The 20,933-nt window shown below is 41.7% G+C and overlaps 1 protein-coding gene across 1 annotated transcript; it reads right to left on the minus strand.

Annotated features, from left to right (window-relative positions):
• Window positions 1-236: 236 nt before the first annotated feature.
• abcc2 (ATP binding cassette subfamily C member 2) lies at window positions 237-20,656 on the minus strand (the record flags this gene model as incomplete). The annotated part of the gene is made up of 30 exons (XM_083897457.1): window positions 237-384; window positions 1,285-1,479; window positions 1,576-1,901; window positions 2,113-2,256; window positions 3,241-3,342; window positions 3,436-3,562; window positions 3,649-3,848; window positions 3,966-4,121; window positions 5,884-6,038; window positions 7,402-7,621; window positions 7,715-7,814; window positions 8,205-8,340; window positions 9,239-9,422; window positions 9,528-9,695; window positions 9,792-9,968; window positions 11,025-11,151; window positions 11,236-11,302; window positions 11,390-11,474; window positions 12,221-12,505; window positions 12,771-12,836; window positions 12,921-13,175; window positions 14,451-14,628; window positions 16,596-16,765; window positions 16,852-17,086; window positions 17,169-17,224; window positions 17,306-17,428; window positions 18,561-18,701; window positions 18,798-18,950; window positions 19,065-19,241; window positions 20,612-20,656. The coding sequence occupies 30 exons, from the start codon at window positions 20,654-20,656 to the stop codon at window positions 237-239; spliced, it is 4,701 nt and encodes a 1,566-aa protein (XP_083753583.1).
• Between the last annotated feature and the right edge of the window lie 277 nt (window positions 20,657-20,933).

The raw sequence follows: 20,933 nt of genomic DNA on the forward strand, positions 1-20,933 counted from the left end.
ATCATATCTCCAGTGTTTGGTATAACCTGGTTGAAACAAACATCAGTTAAAAAACGCTCTGGTGGTTCTTTCCATGAAAAGCAATTAATCAGATTATGAGAAATAATATTTTTTTTATTATTTTTTTTACACACTTTGTCTTGCAAATACAAAAATGATCAGTTTTTACCAAATTCAGCAACAAAAGCAATTCAAGAAATTTCATCATCATCATCACTGTCGTCATAGTATAAAAATCAGAGAACACTGAAATCCGCATCCTTTGCAATGGCGTCTGTTGTTATCCCAGCGTCCTTTGCCATGGAATAGAATAGACCTCGTTTTTCCAACAAGTATCCTGGAGCATCAAATTCCACTATCTTACCCGCGTCGAGCACCATCACCCTGTGGAGGAAGCACAAACACAGAGAGTGACCTGGCTGAACACTGTCAATTATTAATGGTCAGAAGTGGAGGGGATGGATGAAAAGACTCAAGATGTTGGACAAGCCCATAATTTAGAAATAAAACAGAGAGCAAACGGCACAGAAAATAGAAACACAAATACACAAGTCATCTTTAAAGTGTTACTCTATGTCTAAAAAGGTTCTTAATCAACTCTGTAGAGTCCACTTCCTGGTGAGGCCCATGTGATCCATGTGGTCCAAAGGTCTTTAAAGAGTTGAAATTGAACAATCCACAGCTGTTTGTAAAGCATTAACTCGTGTTAAAGCAGAACACGAACAACAACAAAAAAATACAAGAATGAATGATGTAACTGCTGTGAAATGAGTGGTATAAGACACATTACAAAGGTCCAGTGTGTGACATTTAGGAATGTTTATTGGCCGATATATGACGTGTGTTTGTATAAAACTGCTTTAAAATAACAATAAAATAAAAATAAGTACAAGTTATGTGCACTTTAGACGAGTGACAAACCAGCCATTGTGTTCATTTTCCTTTTTTACTATGCAAACAAAGCGTTTGGTACATCTAATGTCTCACCACTAGATGTCACTCATTTAGGGCTGCAACGATTACTCGAGTGATTCGAGTAACTCGGTTAGGGTTAGGGTTAGGGTTAAATAACACAAACTGGTGTTTTGTGTGGTTTTTCAAAATAGAAACTTTCTGAAAAAAATGTTGTTTTTTTTTTGTTTTTTTCCAAAAATCGATTTTTGAAGTTTATGAATCGATTCAGAATCGTGGATGATTCCTATGTGAATCGATTTTTTTCCCCCCACCCCTAGCTGCAGCCCTACACTCATCCTTACACCCTGGAACCTGAATGGCACCACTCACCTGGAGCTGTCCATGATGCTGTGCAGGCGGTGGGCGATGGTGAGGACAGTGCAGTGTGAGAACTGTTGCCGGATGGTGTTCTGAATCAGGTTGTCCGTCTCCAGGTCGACCGCCGCCGTGGCCTCGTCCAGGATTAAGATGCGAGACTTTCTCAGCAGCGCTCGCGCCAGACACACCAGCTGTCTCTGCCCGACGCTGAGAGGGAGAAATACAAAGAACAATTGTAACGCTGTAGCCAAGCCCCTACTTCTAAACTATAGTGTTATGTTCAGCTTTCCTGTGTTCTCGTACCTGAGGTTCTCGCCTCCTTCTGAGACTTCGTATTCTAACTTTTCGTCCAGTCCCGACACAAAGTCGTGCAGATGCGAGAGCTCCAGCGTTCTCCAGATGTCCTCGTCGCTGAATCGGTCGAACGGGTCCAGGTTCATCCTCAGGGTCCCGCAGAACAACACCGGATCCTGTGGTATGATGGTGAGCCTGTTCCTCAGGTCGTGCAGGCCGATCTTTGCGATATCGATGCCATCGATGAGGATGCGGCCCTCGGCAGCTTCAATGATTCTGAACAGGCAGTTTGTTAAGCTGGATTTCCCTGCTCCCGTGCGACCCACGATTCCAATCTGGAACGCACACACAATTAATAAATGTGACACGACAGCTGGCACGTTTGTTTTTTCCGATATTCATATTTACAGTCCTTTCTGCTTTGCTTCAAAAGAGGCCATATCTTCTTTCTACCTGTGCATGCCTACACAGTCTAAATTTAAGATTTTTCTACGATTGTTCCTGACAATGTCAAGGTCACAAAAAGCACAGAAAACACACACACACCCTCTCAGAGCTCTTGATGTCACAGTTGATTCCATGCAGCACCAGATCCAATCCAGGCCTGTAGCGGACCTTGTAGTTTTCAAACTGTAGCCCTCCTTCCTCAGGCCAATCCGCTGGAGGTCGTTCGTCATTTACCCACTCAGCCTGTACAGAAACAACCACAAACACTTTTGGTCTTAGACGTAGCTAGCTTGTAGTTAGCTGCCGGGCCAGCTAGCGACGGCTAACCCTATTACTGTATAGGCATTAAGCGACTTGTAAGGGGAGCATGTTGGCTTTCTCGCGTCTACGGCCTAGGTTTATCTATAAAGGTAAGAGTGAATAGCTGGCTACTGGATCTCTGGCCACAGAGATCCTATTGTTATCCTTCAGATTATGATTGTATCTGTGGCTTTCTGGTTATTTTTATTATTTTTGGTATAATGTGCATAAAAACTCCTGAAAGAAGATTTTTAAGTTATGGTAATGCATGATAAGGAAAGTAAAAGCTAAAATAATACAGACTGCAACTTTTTTTCTTTTTTTTTTAAGAAAGCTCACTGTCAAAGTGCATCAGGGCAAATGAATCATTTCCTGAATTTCAAAAATTCATTCAAATTATTCCTTAAGAGGTTTGCAAATATTTTCAACGGATCCTTGTTCAGGGCGATGCCGACTATTATGATGGTAAATTTCAAGTCATTCCGAGATACTTTTTGTTTTTGAGAAGAAAGTCAGCTCACTGTCAAAGTGCATCAGGGCAAATGGATCCTTCAAATTATTATTATATCCGTGGCTTACCAGTCATTTTTCAGGGGGTATAACGTGCATAAAAACTCCTGAAATTTGGCATGGAGGTCAGGTTTGTTGAAAATTCGATATTGGCGTAGGTGCCGAACCCGTGCATTGCTTAAGAGCTCTATAGCGCCCCCTAAGGTGAAAATTGGTTTCACAGAATTACCCGAAACTTGGTGGGAAGATGATATAGACCAAGACGAACAAAAAAGTCAACCGTAGCCATGGCCTCAACTCAACAGGAACTCAGCCATTTTGAGTTCTGGCGTCCATTTTGGCCATTTGCAACCTACGTAAATGAGTTACACACATTGACGAAGAAGTATGATGCACATGCAAGACAATCTAACATACCTCGTTATCTATCTTGGTGTATTCGTTCACTCTCTCCACAGCTACAATATTGGTTTCCAGCTCTGAGTTCATCCTCACCAACCAGTTGAGGTTCTGCGTTATCTGCAAATCCCCGAAATAGAAGGAATTGTCCATTTGTTAGCATTAGAAAAAGAATGTTATCATCTGCAACGTAAGAGTGCACCAGTGACTTACGTTCAGGGCAGAAGATATCGACAGGCCGATCAGGCCACTGTCCAGGGTATTCCTGGAAATAACAGCGAGCAAAGACGCGAAAAACACAACCAGGTTCCCGAGAAACTCCAGTCGGATAGCGAGCCATCTGCAAAACACAGAGATAGTGATCAGGTGTTATCATTGATCACACACTGGTGTCAAAATAAAAACATGGTGTTTTCAATATCTGACCTGTTTGACACAATCCAAGGGTAAACGCTCTTGAGGTTCTCGTCCATGACCATTTCGTTGTGCGCCAGAAACCTTGCCTGGTGGCCGTAGGCTCGTATCACCGACAGACCGGACACGGTCTCGCCAAAGTGAGAGTATATGGGAGAGCGAGAGACAGAGTCCAGCCGACGCAGCTGTCTCGACGTGGCTACGTAGAAGCGCTAGGTGTAGAGAGAGAGAGAGAGAGAGAGAGGGCGAGGATCAGAAAACAAGCCTTTTTTCCTCCCCCCCTCCCCCCCCTCTATTTGTTGTTGTTTTCTTAATCTGGCTCAGCTTACCTGTACAAAGTAGTAGAAAACAGCCAAAGGGAGGATGATGAGGGCGAAAAAAGGAGTGGCCAAACAGATGACGAACAGAGTCCCCAACACCGTCAGCAGACACTGGAGCCAGGAGCGTGCGGTCATGGGAATGACTTCATCCACGGTGAAAATGTCCTTTAGGAAGAAAGGCATTTGGGAAGTTTAGATTTTGCTTATCACGTCTGGTCTTGCCTGAGTTTTAAATATTCCATGTGTTTTTGATGTGTTTGCAGATGCAATTTCATTGATATTTAACTCCTCGTTTAACTGATTGACCTACTTACCTCTGCTTATGGTGTAAATTCAGTTGCTTCATTCAGGATTTTTCTTTTTTGTATTGAGTGCACATCTCGGTTTATTCCCTTTCTGCACTGTGTGTACATTTTTGTATATTGTGCATTCTTATCTTATTGTTATTCTTATCTCTACTTTATTACTTACTCTACATTAGAGTGTAATTTAATTAAATTTTTTACCATATTGTATTTTATTTTATTCTATTTTTACTCTTATCTTTACGTTTTATTTCTTTTTTACTTATATTTAGAGTGTAATTTTTACCATATTGTATTTTATTTTATTCTATTTTTACTCTTATCTTACGTATTATTTTTTTTACTTATATTTAGAGTGTGATTTTTTTACCATATTGTATTTTATTCTATTTTTCTCTTATCTTACGTTTTATTTCTTTTTTACTGATATTTAGAGTGTAATTTTCACCATATTGTATTTTATTTTATTCTATATTTACTCTTATCTTTACGTTTTATTTCTTTTACTTATTATGCCCTTGCACATTTCTGCACCTCTTGTCACTTTAACTGAGCTGTTGTAAAAGTGTGTTTCCCCCCGGGGGAGGAATAAAGTTATTCAATTCAATTCAATTCAATTCAATTCAATTCAATTCAATTCAATTCAATTCAATTCAATTCAATTCAATTCAATTCAATTCAATTGTGATGTGTGCAGTCTGTGAATGAAGTGCCCGTTTGTTGTCTGTGTCCTTGTTGTTTATTGTTTTACGGCCGTTATTGCACTCTGTGTACTTGAATGAATGACTGGTGCCATTGTCAAATAGATTATATCATCATTACAGTCTGCCTGTTTACTTTAACACTGTTTAACCTTGTTTTTACTGTTCACAGTGTTTTATTACTGCCTTGTCAGTTAAAGGGACAGTTCGGAATTTTGGACATAAGACCTATTTTCCAACTCAGCCGGTGTGATGGAGACGTTTTCAAGAAATTTCATTCAGTTCTTCTAGTTGCCGAGTTAGCTGGTGCTATGGCTAGCGCAAGTCAATGGTACACGCTAGCATGGCATTAGAAACACTCATACCGACTCCACAGTGCACCCGAGGCAAATCAATTGTAACGGCAGACTATCGATGTACATATCTGTGTTGATAGAATGTTTGAAATAAAACCAACCTTGAAATTTGAAGGATTTATGTCTCAGCAGCAGCGCGTCATACTTCCTGTTAGGCTATGGCAGCGGCGGACTGATTCCACTGCTGCTGAGAAAGTAGTCCCTCAAAAATTCATGCGATGCGAGGTTAGTTTTGTTTCAAATATCATTCTATCAACACAGATATGTACATCGATAGTCTGCCGTTACAATTGATTTGCCTCGGGTGCACTGTGGAGTCGGTATGAGTGTTTCTAATGCCATGCTAGCTCGTAACATTGACTTGCGCTAGCCATAGCACCAGCGAACTCGGCAACTAGAAGAACTGAATGAAATTTCTTGAAAACGTCTCCGGACGTCTCCATCACACCGGCTGAGTTGGAAAATAGGTCTTATGTCCAAAATTCCGATTTACAAGAATATGTCAGGAAGAAGACAGGAAGAAAGTGAGAAAACAACAACAAGAAAGAGGAAACGATAGACCGACCTTTGCAAAGCGATTAACCACTCTCCCAATTGGCGTCGTGTCGAAGAACAGCATGGGAGCTCGCAGTATGTTGTTCAGCAGACTCGAGTGCAGGATGCGAGACGCGACGACCGAACCGTTGGCGATGAGGATGGCGCCGATGAACACAAAGACACCTGCCAGGAAAGGAGAGACTGTAAATACACCTTCACACAGTGGAGCGCTTTAAAATGTTTGGCAGTGTTTTGGCAAAGAGAGGTTTCTCTGGACTGTGGGAGGGAAAACTCAGCACAAGAGGAGAAACTAAAACTATTCTATTGTTTATAGGCTCGGGGCCCAGAACAGCTCCTGGAACAAATTTCTGCGAGGAAGCTATTGTTATCCTTCAGATTATTAGTAGATCCGTGGCTTTGCGGTCATTTTTGAGGGGGTTAACGTGCATAAAAACTCCTGAAACTTGGCATGGAGGTCAGGTCTGGCGAAAATGCGATATTGGCGTCGTTCAAGGGCTCAATAGTGCCAACTAAGGTGAAAAATTGGTTACACCAAATAACCCGAAACTAGGTGAGAAGATGTTATAGACAATTTGTACTAAACACATCAAAGGTGAAATAGTTTCACAAACTCAAAACGGCGTGGCCACGACAAACCATCTGCCTTTTTTCGCAAATTTCAACCATTCGCCACGAAACAGGAAGTGCCCTATGACTTTGGCATACATTGAGTTCCACCGAATTTCCCGAAACTTGGTGGGAAGATGTTATAGACCAAGACGAACAAAAAAGTCGACCGTAACCATGGCCTCAACTCAACAGGAACTCAGCAATTTTGAATTTTGGCAACCATTTTGGCGATGTGCACCCTACGTAAATTAGTGAACTCGTCCGAGCGCGTTTGTCGTACGGACATGAAAAAACGTGCCAATTTGTACTAAACACATCAAAGGGTGAAATGGTTTCACAAATTCAAAACGGTGTTGCCCCGGCAAACCCTCTGCGTTTTCGCAAATTTTAACCATTCGCCACGAAACAGGAAGTGCCCTATGACTTTGGCATACATTGAGTTCTGCCGAATTTCCCGAAACTTGGTGGGAAGATGTTATAGACCAAGACGAACAAAAAAGTCGACCGTAACCATGGCCTCAACTCAACAGGAACTTTGAATTTTGGCATCCATTTTGGCGATTTGCACCCTACATAAATGACCGAACCGACAGACCGACATAAAAAACGTGGCAATTTGTACTAGACACATCAAAGATGAAATGCTGTTCAAAGGTTTGGCAGATTCAAAACGGTGTGACCACGGCAACCCTCGCCGTTTTGGCGAATTTCGAACATTCACCATAAAACAGGAAGTGCCCCATGACTTCGGCATACATCGAATTGAACCGAATTTCCCGAAACTTGGTGGCAAGGTGTTATCGACCAAGGCGAACAAAAAAGTCGACCGTAACCGTGGCCTCAACTCAACAGGAAGTCGGCCTTTTTGAAGAGGAGAAACTATTCCCATTTCCCCAAACAGATAATCAACAGTTACCCTGAGCGACTCCCAGAGCTCCAAACACTCCCACTCTGGTGTCTCTGACTGAGGTAGGGTACGTTTGGTTGGCGTACTTCGCCGCGTCATTCGTCCAATCACTGAGCCACACATTCTGACCGACGGTGGACGCGAGCTGGAGGATGAAAAAGAACAAGGCCGTGGCGCTGTACACCCAGCCCATGGCTCGCAGGTACTCGAGATACACCGACATCTTCACCTGGAGATTGAAGACGCAACAAGTTTCAGTGAACAGGTTATATAATCTGTGATGCCAAATGATGTATTTACTGTATTTAAGAACTTATTTCACCTGTCCTGTTTCCATCGCTTCCTTCTCTATGAGCCTCTGGCCTTTCTTTGCGTCGTTGTCGTCTGGTTTTTTGATAGAACTGTTTGTTCTTAGTCTGATACTAGAAAAAGAAGTAGATGCCAAAAGCACTCAGAGAGAGCAAACCAACACCACTTCACAAGTTTAACTGTGGGCCATGAAATATACTACCGTTCAAAAGTTTGGGCTCACTTAGAAATTTCCTTATTTTTGAAGGAAATCACTTTTTTTCAATGAATATAAGATTAAATGAATCAGAAATACACTCTATACATTGTTAATGTGGTATACGACTATTCTAGCTGCAACTGTCTGGTTTTTAATGGAATATGTACATAGGTGTATAGAGGCCCATTTCAAGTGTTCCAGTGTGACTTTTAATGGAAAACACCAAAAAATTGTATTGGTGACCCCGAACTTTTGAACGGTAGTGTAATTGAGAGAAAATATTGTGTCACGGCGGTGCTCTAACCTGCCCATGCGCTTGCTCCGGCGGATGCTATTTTCCCTCTTCATTGTAGCAGACACAATGTCCACCATGGGCGAGTCTAGATCGGCATCTTCGATGTCAGAGATGAGATGCACGTCCATGGTCTCGTGGCACTTGTCTGGAAAAAAATGGTCACATTAATCGGATAAACAACGGATCCTTGTTCAGGGAGATGCTGACTATTATGATAGTAAATTTCAAGTCATTCCGAGATACTTTTTGTTTTTGAGAAAAAAGTCAGCTCACTGTCAAAGTGCATCAGGGCAAATGGATCATTTCCTGAATTTCAAAAAATCATTAAAATTATTCCTTAAGAGGTTTGCAAATATTTTCAACGGATCCTTGTTCAGGGCGATGCCGACTATTATGATGGTAAATTTCAAGTTATTCCAAGATACTTTTTGTTTTTGAGAAGAATGTCAGCTCATTGTCAAAATGCATCAGGGCAAATGGATCATTTCCAGAATTTCAAAAATTCATTAAAATTATTCCTTAAGAGATTTGCAAATATTTTCTACTGATCCTTGTTCGGGGCGATGCCGACTATTATGATGGTAAATTTCAAGTCATTCTGAGATACTTTTTGTTTTTGAGAAGAAAGTCAGCTCACTGTCAAAGTGCATCAGGGCAAATGGATCATTTCCTGAATTTCAAAAAATCATTAAAATTATTCCTTAAGAGGTTTGCAAATATTTTCAACAGATCCTTGTTCAGGGCGATGCCGACTATTATGATGGTAAATTTCAAGTCATTCCGAAATACTTTTTTTTTGCTGATGAGCCTGGTGCAGCATGAGAAATCAGTCAAAATTAAAATTCCTCCAAAAAATTTCAAACTCAAGGATGCACACCATTAGGTAATGCTCAACCCATATCGAAAGTCACAGACGCAACTTGCTCTGCAGATCGATACTACTTGAAAAAAAGGTGCTTTTCCTTCAAAACTAAGGACATTTCTAAGTGACCCCAAACTTTTGAACAGTAGTGTATCTACAGTACATCGTGCGGTTTGATTACCTGACTCTGGCTCGCTCTCTTTTGTCTGCTCTCCGGCATACGTGTCCAGAAACTCGGAAAAGGCGCCCTTGCTGGCGCGGAGGCTGTTGTAGGATCCGACCTCAGAGATCGCTCCATCTTTCAAGACCACGATTTCGTCGACGTAAGGCAGAAAACCCACGCCGTGTGTCACCAGGATACGAGTCTGTGCAGACAAAGACGTCATTCCGGGTGTTTATTTGCTGGATTGTCTGTTGCCAATGGCACAAATAACACTGTAAAATGGACCGATGCCAGATTAAGTACGAACCTTATCTTTAAGGAGTCCATTGGGTCCAATAACTTTATCAAAAAGATGCTTCGCTACATGAGAGTCCACTGCAGACAACGGGTCGTCCAGAAGAAAAATATCAGATTGGCTGTAAGTTGCTCGAGCCAAGCTAATACGCTGCTTTTGACCGCCTGAGACGTTGACTCCCTGAGGAGAAGGTAGAGAAGAAAATATTAAGTTTATATAGTTAATATCCTCTAATACGGAAGAGGTATTAGGGACACACAGGAATAAATATTTGACCTTCTCTCCAATCTCAGTGAGGACTCCACCAGGCAGCAGCTCCAGGTCAGGTTTCAGGGCACACGCCTCGATCACCCTCTCTAACTTCCTCTCGTCACTCGGAGAGCCAAACAGGATGTTGTCCCTGAGCGTGGCATTTTGGATCCAGGCTTGCTGTGGCACAAATGCAAGGGAGCCCTGGAGAAAGAGACGTGAAAGAAGAGTCAGAAGGTCCATCGAGAGGGAATGAAAATGCCTCGCAGAAAAGAATGAAGGGGCTTCACCAGTCCTGAACACTTGGAAGTACGGGGGGTTCTGAGATTAGTCAGAAATCTGAGATTAAAGTCAGAAAGTCGGAATTCTGAGATTAATGTCAGAAAGTCGGAATTTTCAGATTAAAGTCAGAAAGTTGAATTCTGAGATTAATGTCAGAAAGTTGGAATTTTCAGGCTAAAGTCAGAAAGTTGGAATTTTCAGATTAAAGTCAAAAAGTTGGAATTTTCAGATTAAAGTCAGAAAGTTGGAATTTTCCGATTAAAATAAGAAAGTCTGAATTCTGAGATTAAAGTCAGAAAGTCTGAATTCTGAGATTAAAGTCAGAAAGTTGGAATTCTGAGATTAAAGTCAGAAAGTCAGAATTTTCAGATTAAAGTTAGAAAGTCGGAATTTTCAGATTAAAGTCAGAAAGTCGGAATTCTGACATTAAAGTCAGAAAGTCGGAATTCTGAGATTAATGTCAGAAAGTCGGAATTTCAGATTAAAGTCAGAATTCTGAGATTAAAGTCAGAATTCTGAGATTAAAGTCGGAATTCAGATTAAAGTTAGAATTCTAAGATTAAAGTCAGAAAGTTGGAATTTTCTGATTGAAATCAGAAAGTCTGAATTCTGAGATTAAAGTCAGAAAGTTGGAATTCTGAGATTAGTCAGAATTCAGAAAGTTGGAATTTTCTGATTGAAATCAGAAAGTCTGAATTCAGAGATTGAAGTCAGAAAGTTGGAATTCTGAGATTAAAGTCAGAATTCAGATTAAAGTCAGTAAATCGTAAGTCTGAGATGTTACATGTGGCTCTAATACTGTCATGTGCGTCTGAGAGAAAAACAATGAAAACCATATAAAGAACATATTTACATATGTACACATTTTAACAGCAGAGGTAAATAAAAAACATAATAAAATACAATATACAGCCCTCTGCGCTGTCCCTGTAATAACCCGAAGCTCTTTGAACAGAAAACTACCAAAAGGAGCATCACCTGAATGTTGACCATGCCTTTGACGATGTGCATCTCTCCGAGCAGAGCTGAAACCAGAGAGGACTTCCCTGAGCCCACAGCTCCCACGACCGCCACCAACCGACCGGGCTTAACATCCAAGGAAACACTGAAAAAACAGCACAAACACACTGTTACGCTGCAGCTATGTGTCATATAATATAAAGTTCAAGGGTGAGCGATGTTCACGTACTTCTCAAGCAGAGGCTTGGAATCCTTTTCCCAAGCAAAGGAGCCGTCACGTACTTTGACAGCAGCGTCTAACAAATGAAAGCAGACGCACACGTTAAGATTTGCTGAGAAGCTTCAAAAACAACAACACAAACGAATGTCGACGGTGAACGTACTGAAGCTGGGGTCGCGCTGCACACTGCTACTGTCAAGGTCTTCACCGCTGAGGAACTTCTCCAGGCGTTTCACAGACACTGTCGTCTGAAGGGACGAAAATAATATTTCTTTACATTTTCCAAATGAGTGGCACTCTACAGAAAATAAATTCTGACTTTAAAACTCAGAATTATCACTTTATTTGGAGAATTCTGACTTTAAAACTCAGAATCACTTTATTCTGAGAATTCTGACTTTAAACTTAGAATTCTGACTTTATTCTCATAATTCTGACTTAAAACTCATAATTCTGACTTTATTCTCATAATTCTGACTTTAAACTCCGAATTCTGAATAAAACTTGAATTCTGATTTTATTCTCATAATTCTGACTTTAAACTCAGAATTCTGACTTTAAAACTTGAATTCTGACTAAACTCCGAATAGACTCTGAATACTGACTTTATTCTCAGAATTCTGACTTTAAAACTCAGATTTGTCACTTTATTCTCAGAATTCTGACTTTAAAACTCAGAATTGTCACTTTATTCTGAAAATTCTGACTTTAAACTTAGAATTCTGACTTTAAACTTAGAATTCTGACTTCAAAACTCAGAATTCGGACTTTATTCTCAGAATTCTGACTTTAAACTCTGAATTCTGACTTTAAACTCCGAAGTCTGACTTTTAAACTCCGAACTCTGACTTTATTCTCAGAATTCTGACTTTAGACTCCAAATTCTGACTTTAGATTCCGAATTCTGACTTTATTTTGAGAATTATCACTTTATTCTGAGAATTCTGACTTTAAACTTAGAATTCTGACTCTCAGTGTACTTTGTGTCTCTCACCTGCACAATGCCAGCGATGAGCTGGGGCAGCATGGTGAGGGGAAATCGGAGGAGGTTGAAAATAGTGATGGAGGTGAACGCTTTCTCCGGGGTCAATATATTCTCAGAGCTTATCCCCACAAACACTCCGAATGTGACCAGAGAAACCAGGGACGGAGCGCAGATGAACAAGAGGGTGGAGATACACGTCAGGTGGGCAAACTTCTTCAACACGTGAAGCTCTTTTCCCCGAATGCCTTCGACCTGCCTCTGGAAGGACGGCTCCCAGGCGTAGAGCTTCAGAATCTGGTGGGAGAGGGCGATGGATTCAGGGAGAATGAGGCACGGAAAAGGAAGGAAGGGTGGGGTTGTGGAGGAGGAGGAGGGAAAACAGCTCTGTGGACAATTGCAGTAGACCGCAGGTGGTGGATGCAAAACTAACATTTCAGGTTTATCCTCAAAAACATGAAAGGCAAGTCTCACTTCCACACGGCCACTGATCTTTACCCAGAAAGAGGCACACGTTACAGGGGAAAACAAACAAGGAATAAGTTCAATAAAGGCAACTCACCTTGATCCCGTTGAGTATTTCATTCATGATTTTCAGCCTCCCGTCTTTAAACTTCATGTTATCGATCTGGGAAGAGATGGAAGAGAAATCAAGCCCTCAAAGATCCTAGTAATATATATTACTACGTATATTCTGTTTAGGTCTACTGACCTGGATCGTTCTGGCCCTGGAGGCGAGCAGTGCGTTGATCGGCACCAGTAAAATCATGACTCCAAACCCGGCAAAAGCGCTCGGTCCCAACTCCACCCACAAGAAAACGATGGACAGGACGATCTGCAGCGGACAGGACCAGATCAGGTGGATGAAGTTGGTCACCTCGTTGAAGCGCTGGGCGTCCGCCGACATCAGGTTCACCGTTTCGCCGACCGTCGACTCTTTGCGGCTGTCGTTGGACATCACCAGAGACTTGGGAAGGAGAGGTGGAGAGCGAGAGATGGGTTAGCAACAGGGGGCGAAACAGCTCATGGAAGAAATTTTGCGCAACAGAGGAAAAATTTTGTTCCACTGAATTTCCCCAAACTTTGTGGGAAGCTGTTAAAGACCAAGACGAACAAAAAAGTTGATTGTAACCATGACCTCAAGTCAACAGGAAGTCGTCCATTTTGGCGATTTGCACCCTATGTAAATGAGCGCGTTTGTCGTATGGACATGAAAAAACTTGCCAATTTGTAATAAACACATGAAAGGTGAAATGGTTTTACGGATTCAAAACATCGTGGCCACGGCAGCCCCTCTGAATTTTCACGAATTTGAACCATTCGCCATGAAACAGGAAGTACCCTATGACTTCGGCAAACATTGAGTTCCACCGAATTTCCCGAAACTTGGTGGGAAGATGTTATAGACCAAGACGAACAAAAAAGTTGACGGTAACCGTGGGGTCAACTCGACAGGAAGTCGGCCATTTTGGCGATTTGCACCCTACATAATTAGCGAACTCGTCCGAGCGCGTTTGTGGTACGGACATTAAAAAAATGTGCCAATTTGTACTAAACACGTCAAAGGTGAAATGGTTTCATGGATTCAAAATGGCGTGACCACGACAACCCCTCTGCATTTTCGCAGATTCCGACCATTCGCCACGAAACAGGAAGTGCCCTATGACTTTGGCATGCATTAAGTTCCACCGAATTTCCCGAAACTTGGTGGGAAGATGTTATAGATCAAGACGAACAAAAAGGTTGACCGTAACCATGGGGTCAACTCAACAGGTAGTCGGCCATTTTGAATTTTGGTGTCCATTTTGGCGATTTGCACCGTACTTAAATAAGTGAGACACGTGAAGGGTGAAAAGTTGTTGAAACGTTTTGTGGATTCAAACGTGAGGTCACTCCCTGACTTGCGTGGAGGATGCGAGGGCCCTATCATCACTGCGTTGAGTCAAACTGATTAATGAGTTATCAAAATAGTACATGACTAATAATCACTTAATCCCTGCAGCCCCTATCACGGCAGTGTTTACAGTACTTAAGCACCAAATGTTGACAGAGTGAGACTTTGTACAGCTCATGGCAGTGATTAGACGATGTCTCCTTATCTGTGACATTTAACCAAACCTCGTATCACGTTAATAAAAGTGATTTGTCGCTCGTAAAAAGCTGACAGCAGGTCTTACAAAGGGAGAGTCATGGTCACGTTTTATTTTCCTTTGGGGCTAAAAACAAGACGCGGGCGTCTTACCTTCTTGTACACGGCCGCCATGATGGCCGTGCGCACCTGCATCCCCAGCACGAAGCAGCGTTGGAAGTACTGCTGCAGGAACAGAGACTGCAGGATGGCCACCAGCAGCAGCAGCACGGCGTAGAGATAACCTTCCCAGACGTGGCTGGCTTTGTCTTGAGTGAAGGAGACCATGAGTCTAACGAAAAAGAGAAACGGTCAACGGCGCAGCTCAATCGCACGTGCTTACATGTGACGCTCCCAGAGTCGTCTTTTTCTGAAACAGTAATACACAGACATATTTCCAAAGTAATATCTAGGTAATGAGAATGACTTCAAGCAAACAGATCAGTATGAATCCCCCCCAGCTGATGTCGAGCGAATAGTGAAGTCCAAGGGTTGTATGGATTATTCACCAGCACAACACACTGTTATTTCCACAGCTTTGAACGAGTTGTTGTGCACGCGTACGTTTTTTGCGTGTTTCAGATGGATAAATACAGTTGACGGCACATGAGTGAGGATCGATTGGGGGCAAAAAATTATCATTTCCAATTCAATTTCAGAGTATTAATTTCAGAGTGAATGAGTGACAGTCTACGTAAAAGGATTAGGGCCACACAGGAAAAATATAATTGAGTTCTGACTCAGAATCAGAGTTTAAACTTAAAATTCTAACTTTATTCTCAGAATTCTGACTTTAAACTCAGAATTCTGACTTCAAAACTCAGAATTATGACTTTAAAACTCTGAATTCTGACTTTATTCTCAGAATTCTGACTTTATTCTCAGAATTCTGACTTCAAAACTCAGAATTCTGACTTCAAAACTCAGAATTCTGACTTCAAAACTCAGAATTCTGACTTCAAAACTCAGAATTATGACTTCAAAACTCAGAATTATGACTTTATTCTCAGAATTATGACTTTAAACTCAGAATTATGACTTTAAAACTCTGAATTCTGACTTTATTATCAGAATTCAGACTTGAGTTCTCACTTTACAATTCAGAATTCGGACTTTATTCTAATCCTCTTCCGTAGAAGTCAACACCAGCTCCTGAGAAAAAGAGCTGCAAACACTTTGCCTAATGTGTGTGTGTGTGTGTATTAATTTTATTTTATTTAATTGAATCATATGTTCTGTGGTTGAGGTGACAGAAAACATCCTGTGACCTCCTGTGCTCTGTCTCTGTCTCTGCAGTACAACTATATACTACGCTGTACTGTATGTATGTTTTTGTGTAAACTGACTGACTGTGAGCATAACACAGTCAACCCTAATCTCTGGAGTTAATGATTGCAATGAGGTGCACAGAGGCAATCAGCAGCAAACAGTCAGTGTTGAGTTTATTGTCAGTGATGTCGCGTGACTCAGCACCGGGTCAGGGTTTATCAGTCGCTCGTATTTTATTTTATTTTGAAAGGGACTGTGAAATCATCAATAAATCAATGGATTAATTGCTTCGTAATAATATTCCCATCAGTGACTTGACTCACTTGAGCAGTTGAGGGTTGATAAAAATTAACACGTCCTGCAGAAGTTTGACGAGGGCAGACTCGATTAAAACATTTAAACTCCAAATTCTGACTTTATTCTCAGAACTCTGACTTTAAACTCAGAATTCGGATTTTATTCTCAGAATTATGACTTTAAACTTTGAATTCTGACTTTATTCTCATAAATCTGACTTTAAACTCAGAATTCGGATTTTATTCTCAGAACTCTGACTTTAAACTTAGAATTCTGACTTTATTCTCATAATTCTGACTTTAAACTTAGAATTCTGACTTTATTCTCATAATTCTGACTTTATTCTGAGAATTCGGATTTTATTCTCAGAATTCTGACTTTATTCTCATAATTCTGACTTTAAACTCATAATTCTGACTTTTAAACCCCCCCCCCCCCCCAAATTCTGACTTTAAAACTCAAAATTCTGACTTTATTCTCAGAAATCTGACTTTAAACTATGAATTCTGACTTTATTTTCATAATTCTGACTTTTAAACTTAGAATTCTGACTTTAAACTTAGAATTCTGACTTTTAAACCCCGAATTCTGACCTTTAAACCCCAAATTCTGACTTTATTCTGAGAATTCTGACTTTAAACTTAGAATTCTGACTTGGTTCGTAACAATATTCCCATCAGTAACTTGACTCACTTGAGCAGTTGAGGGTTGATAAAAATGAAGACGTCCTGCAGCAGTTTGAAGAGGGCAGACTCGATCAAAACCCCTTTAAAGCTCTTGAAGATGGTCGTCACCAGCCACGAGTTGGGATAGGTGATTTCCTCCTTTTCTTTCTTCTTTCCCTTTCCTTTGCCTCTTTTCTCTGCCTGAAGTAGAACAGAACAAACTCTGTGACACGTGACAGAGAACCCACGACACGTAAACGTATATTGCTTTACCACACGCTCACCATCATCAGCACATCCTGACTGACGCCTTCTCTCAGACCAGAGCAGTGGCCGTTTTCAAATGCGTCTTCCTGGGATTTGTTCCTCATGTGAGTCTGTAAGCGGACCCGAGCTTTACCCAACTCCGTGTCCATGATAGACTGGAACCGCTCGTGGATGTAAGCGGTGCTGTCCTCCTGGTTCAGATCCCACATGTCCTCCTGAACCAGGGGTCGCCTGAAGCCTTTAAACATCATACTGACGAGGGGGGAAAAAGTGGGATCAATAGAGCATAGTTTTGGAAGGTTCCTTACTGACATAACTCTTTGTTTTTGTTTACCTGTTAAACCAGGTGAAGGTGATTCTGCTCAAAAATGCTGCACCGGTTTCTGGATTCTGTGGATGGAAGCAGTTGGTGAGCACACAGATGATGGATGATGTTCAGAGAATGGCGTTCCCCGTTGTGCCCACGCTTACCTTTTTAATAGCGTCCCTGTCTTCTGGAGGGATATCGGCCACAGCGGAGAGAACAAGTGCAATCAGCTCCAGGCCAAAGGAAATGTAGAAAAGGCAGAAGCGAGGGACATCGCTGATCTCCCCCTGTTGGAAGGACGAAAATGGGTTTAAGATACCTGGTAATTATTCAATTAAATGAACTCTTCCAAGGTAGAAATACAATGGCCACGAATGCCAGGGGCCGAAACTAACCTATTGTTATCCTTGTGGTCGTTTTTGAGCGGGTTAGCGTGCATAAAAACTCAAAATTCCTGTTGAGTTGAGGCCATGGTTACGGTCGATGTTTTTTTGTTCGTCTTGGTCTATAACATCTTCCTGCCAAGTTTCGCCAAAGTCGATGGAACGCAATGCACGCCGAACTTATAGGGCACTTCCTGTTTCGTTGTCGAAATCCGCCAAAACGCAGACGGCTGCCGTGGCCGCACTGTTTTGAATCCGCAAATCCTTTTTCGACGACTCTACGCCATTGATGTGTCTGCTACAAATTGGCAAGGGTTTTTTTTATGTTGGTACGACAAACACGCTCGGACAGGTTCGCTCATTTACGTAGGGTGAAAATGGCCAAAATGGACGGCAAATTTCGAAAAGGAGGACTTCCTGTTGACTTGAGGCCATGGTCACGGTCGACTTTTTTGTTCGGCTTGGTCTATAACATCTTCGATGGAACTCAATACATGCTGAACTTATAGGGCACTTCCTGTTTTGTTGCGAATGGTCGAAATTCACCAAAACGCAGAGGGTTGCCGTGGCCACAACATTTTGAATCCGCAAATCCTTCTGACGATGCTTCACCTTTGATGTGTATACTACAAATTGCCGTGTTCTTTTTTTTATGTCGCTACGACAAAAGGTTCGCTCGTTTACATACAGGGTGCAAATCGCCAAACTGGCCGACTTCCTGTTGAGTTGAGGCCATGGTTACGGTCGACTTTTTTGTTTGTCTTGGTCTATAACATCTTCCCACCAAGTTTGGGGAAATTTAGTGGAACTCAATTTTGACTCTGTTTTCACAATAGGGGGCGCTGTAGGTCCGTTGAGCAACGTATGGGTCTGGCATTATGCCAATATCGCATTTTCTCCAGACCTGAACTCCATGCCAAGTTTCAAGAGTTTTTATGCACGTTAACCCCGTCATAATAATAATCTGAAGGGTTAGGGTTAGGGTTGGGGTTAGGGTTAGGGTGAGGTTCCTCGCACAATTTTTTTTCCCTCATACCTGTCTGAGTGCCTCTCGCAGCAGCGTCTGGAAAGGGAAGATGTCGCACAGAACGAGAAGCAACCAGAAGACGAAAAGCGTGGCCGAGTCGACCACTCCTTTCTGTTGCCTCATTCCTTCTTGACACAAGAGAACCAGGATCTAACAAAAAATGTAAAAAAACATGTTGTGAAAAAAAAAAAAAAAAAAAAAAATCTATACCACCTTTAAATCTTGATGAAAAAACGTAATATTTACCCACGAGACAGCAAACAGGATGGGATTTACATAGTAAACGCTTGGGTATTTCTCAGTCGCAGACGACGACGAGTCGTTGTTGGGACTGTAATCAACCGCTAACGTGATCACCAGGCCCACGATGGCCGTCAGCAACAGTAGAGAAACCACGGCCTGAAAGGAGGACGGATAGGATTATAATGGTGTATGTAGTAAAAAGAAAATGCACTTCAGAATTTCGAAACCCTGTAATAATTAAAACACTGTGTTTGTATGGATTTCTCGTACCTGTTTGCAGAGGTAGAGCTTGGAGCGGAACTTTCGGCTCCCCGGTTCCTGTCTGCAAAACGACACCAGGTGCAACGGGGCGCAAAGCCACAGGAACCCCAGAGGGATCCACACCAGCACCGTCTGCTCCATACATAGTGGGAGATCTGGGTCTTCCCTCTGCAGGTACGATTCATTCTGGAGTGCACACACACACACACACACACACACACACACAGGTCACTGACGTCATATTACAAAAATGTCTCTGATTATACTTTGAAAACAAAGACTTCTAAGAGGAAAATGGGAGCTGAACGGTGGCCTGTGGTGTGTTATTTGAACAAAAACTGACTCGTTAGTTACTCTGTGGAGGCAAACTAATTAATGGTACACTCTTAGAAATAAGGGTCCTTCTACAAGGGCCGAGGTTCTACCTGGAACCATTTGCTTCTGGGTTCTTGGTAACACTGATGGTTCCAGTAAGAACAATTTTGACCCATAGAACACTTTAAAACCCCTTTTCGTGAATAAAAGGTTTTAAAAGGGTTCTTGGTGGAACCCTCCAAAAGGGTTCTCCTATGAGGACAAGCCGTAGAACCTTTTATTTCTAAGAGTGTAGTTAACACCCAGAGCTTTATAAAGGAAATGTAGGATGGAAATAATAAAGTCTGTGTTGAGGTTTAAGAAAATCAGCAAATCCTGAATTCCAATTTAAGAATCCAAAGAAGTGAGTTGTCCCAGTACTTGAAATATATATATATATATATATATATATATGTATATTGTTAATATAGGTGTTTTGTCAAGTCGTTAAAAAAAACGAAATTCGTAAAATTATACGCATCTTGTTTCCACAAGAGATGAAACAGAGGCGATAACTGAGGTTAATGTGTTGTACAGGTACTAGACATGTCGAGTCATGTGTTACTCAAGAGTCACGACGGTCACGTGTCCACTGTGTACAAGGGTTAAAAACACGGCGTGCTATCTATCACAGCATCGCAGGTCGGTTTTTTAATATTTAAGTTCTATTTTTTTTTTTTTAGAGGTAAGGGTTAATAAAAGATCAACAAAAATGAATCAACCAAACAGTTAGTATTTATTTAAATAGCCCTTCAGTGGAGATTGAGCTTGGTTAGCGAGGTAGAAGGGCGGGCGGCGTGCCTAACACGAGCTTTGTAGATGAAAAATGAGGCATTGAATTTCTCTGATGTCCTCCCACGTTTAAATTAAGTAGTAACTCACCAGTAAGGACGACTTCTAAAAGCATTCAAGGTCAGACTGAACGACTGAAATCAACAATGTTCATTTATCTCTGAATGACAAACCAAACGTCCACACGTTCTCCAACGCGTTTGTCATCGGGACAAAATACCAAGATACTTTTAATTTAATTGAAATTGGTTCCCATTAATATTAGACAATGAATCTCAGGGATGTTACACGATCACTCATTCTTGGCTTGTCTTAAAGTCCACCTCTCAGACCTCTTATTCATCGTTTACGGCTCATTCTTGAATGGAATTGACCCGACCGACGTCGGAGAAGCTGCGGTTGATTCTTACCCAGAAAACGGAGCCACAGTATTGGTCCAGAGCAGCAGCACACATGGTCCTCACTGGTGGTGGTGAAGACCTTCTGCTCTCGCTCCCGGGACAATTGTAGGATGTGAACCGAAGCCAATCTTTTTTAAAACCGGGAGGCTTTCACAAAAGCTCAGAGAAAAAAAACTAAACAAGACAAAAACGTCCTCCTCCTCCTTCTCCTTCTCCTTCTCCTCCTCCTTCTTCAGAAGCAAAGCATCATGTGAGGAGTTATTTGCTTAGCTCGAGTCCCGGTGTGTCCTCTCAGGCAGGGAGGTCGTCTCTCTCTCCCTGCGGCTGTAGG

This window comes from Microchirus variegatus (assembly GCF_963457635.1).
Source record: "Microchirus variegatus genome assembly, chromosome: 11".
Taxonomy (NCBI): domain Eukaryota; kingdom Metazoa; phylum Chordata; class Actinopteri; order Pleuronectiformes; family Soleidae; genus Microchirus; species Microchirus variegatus.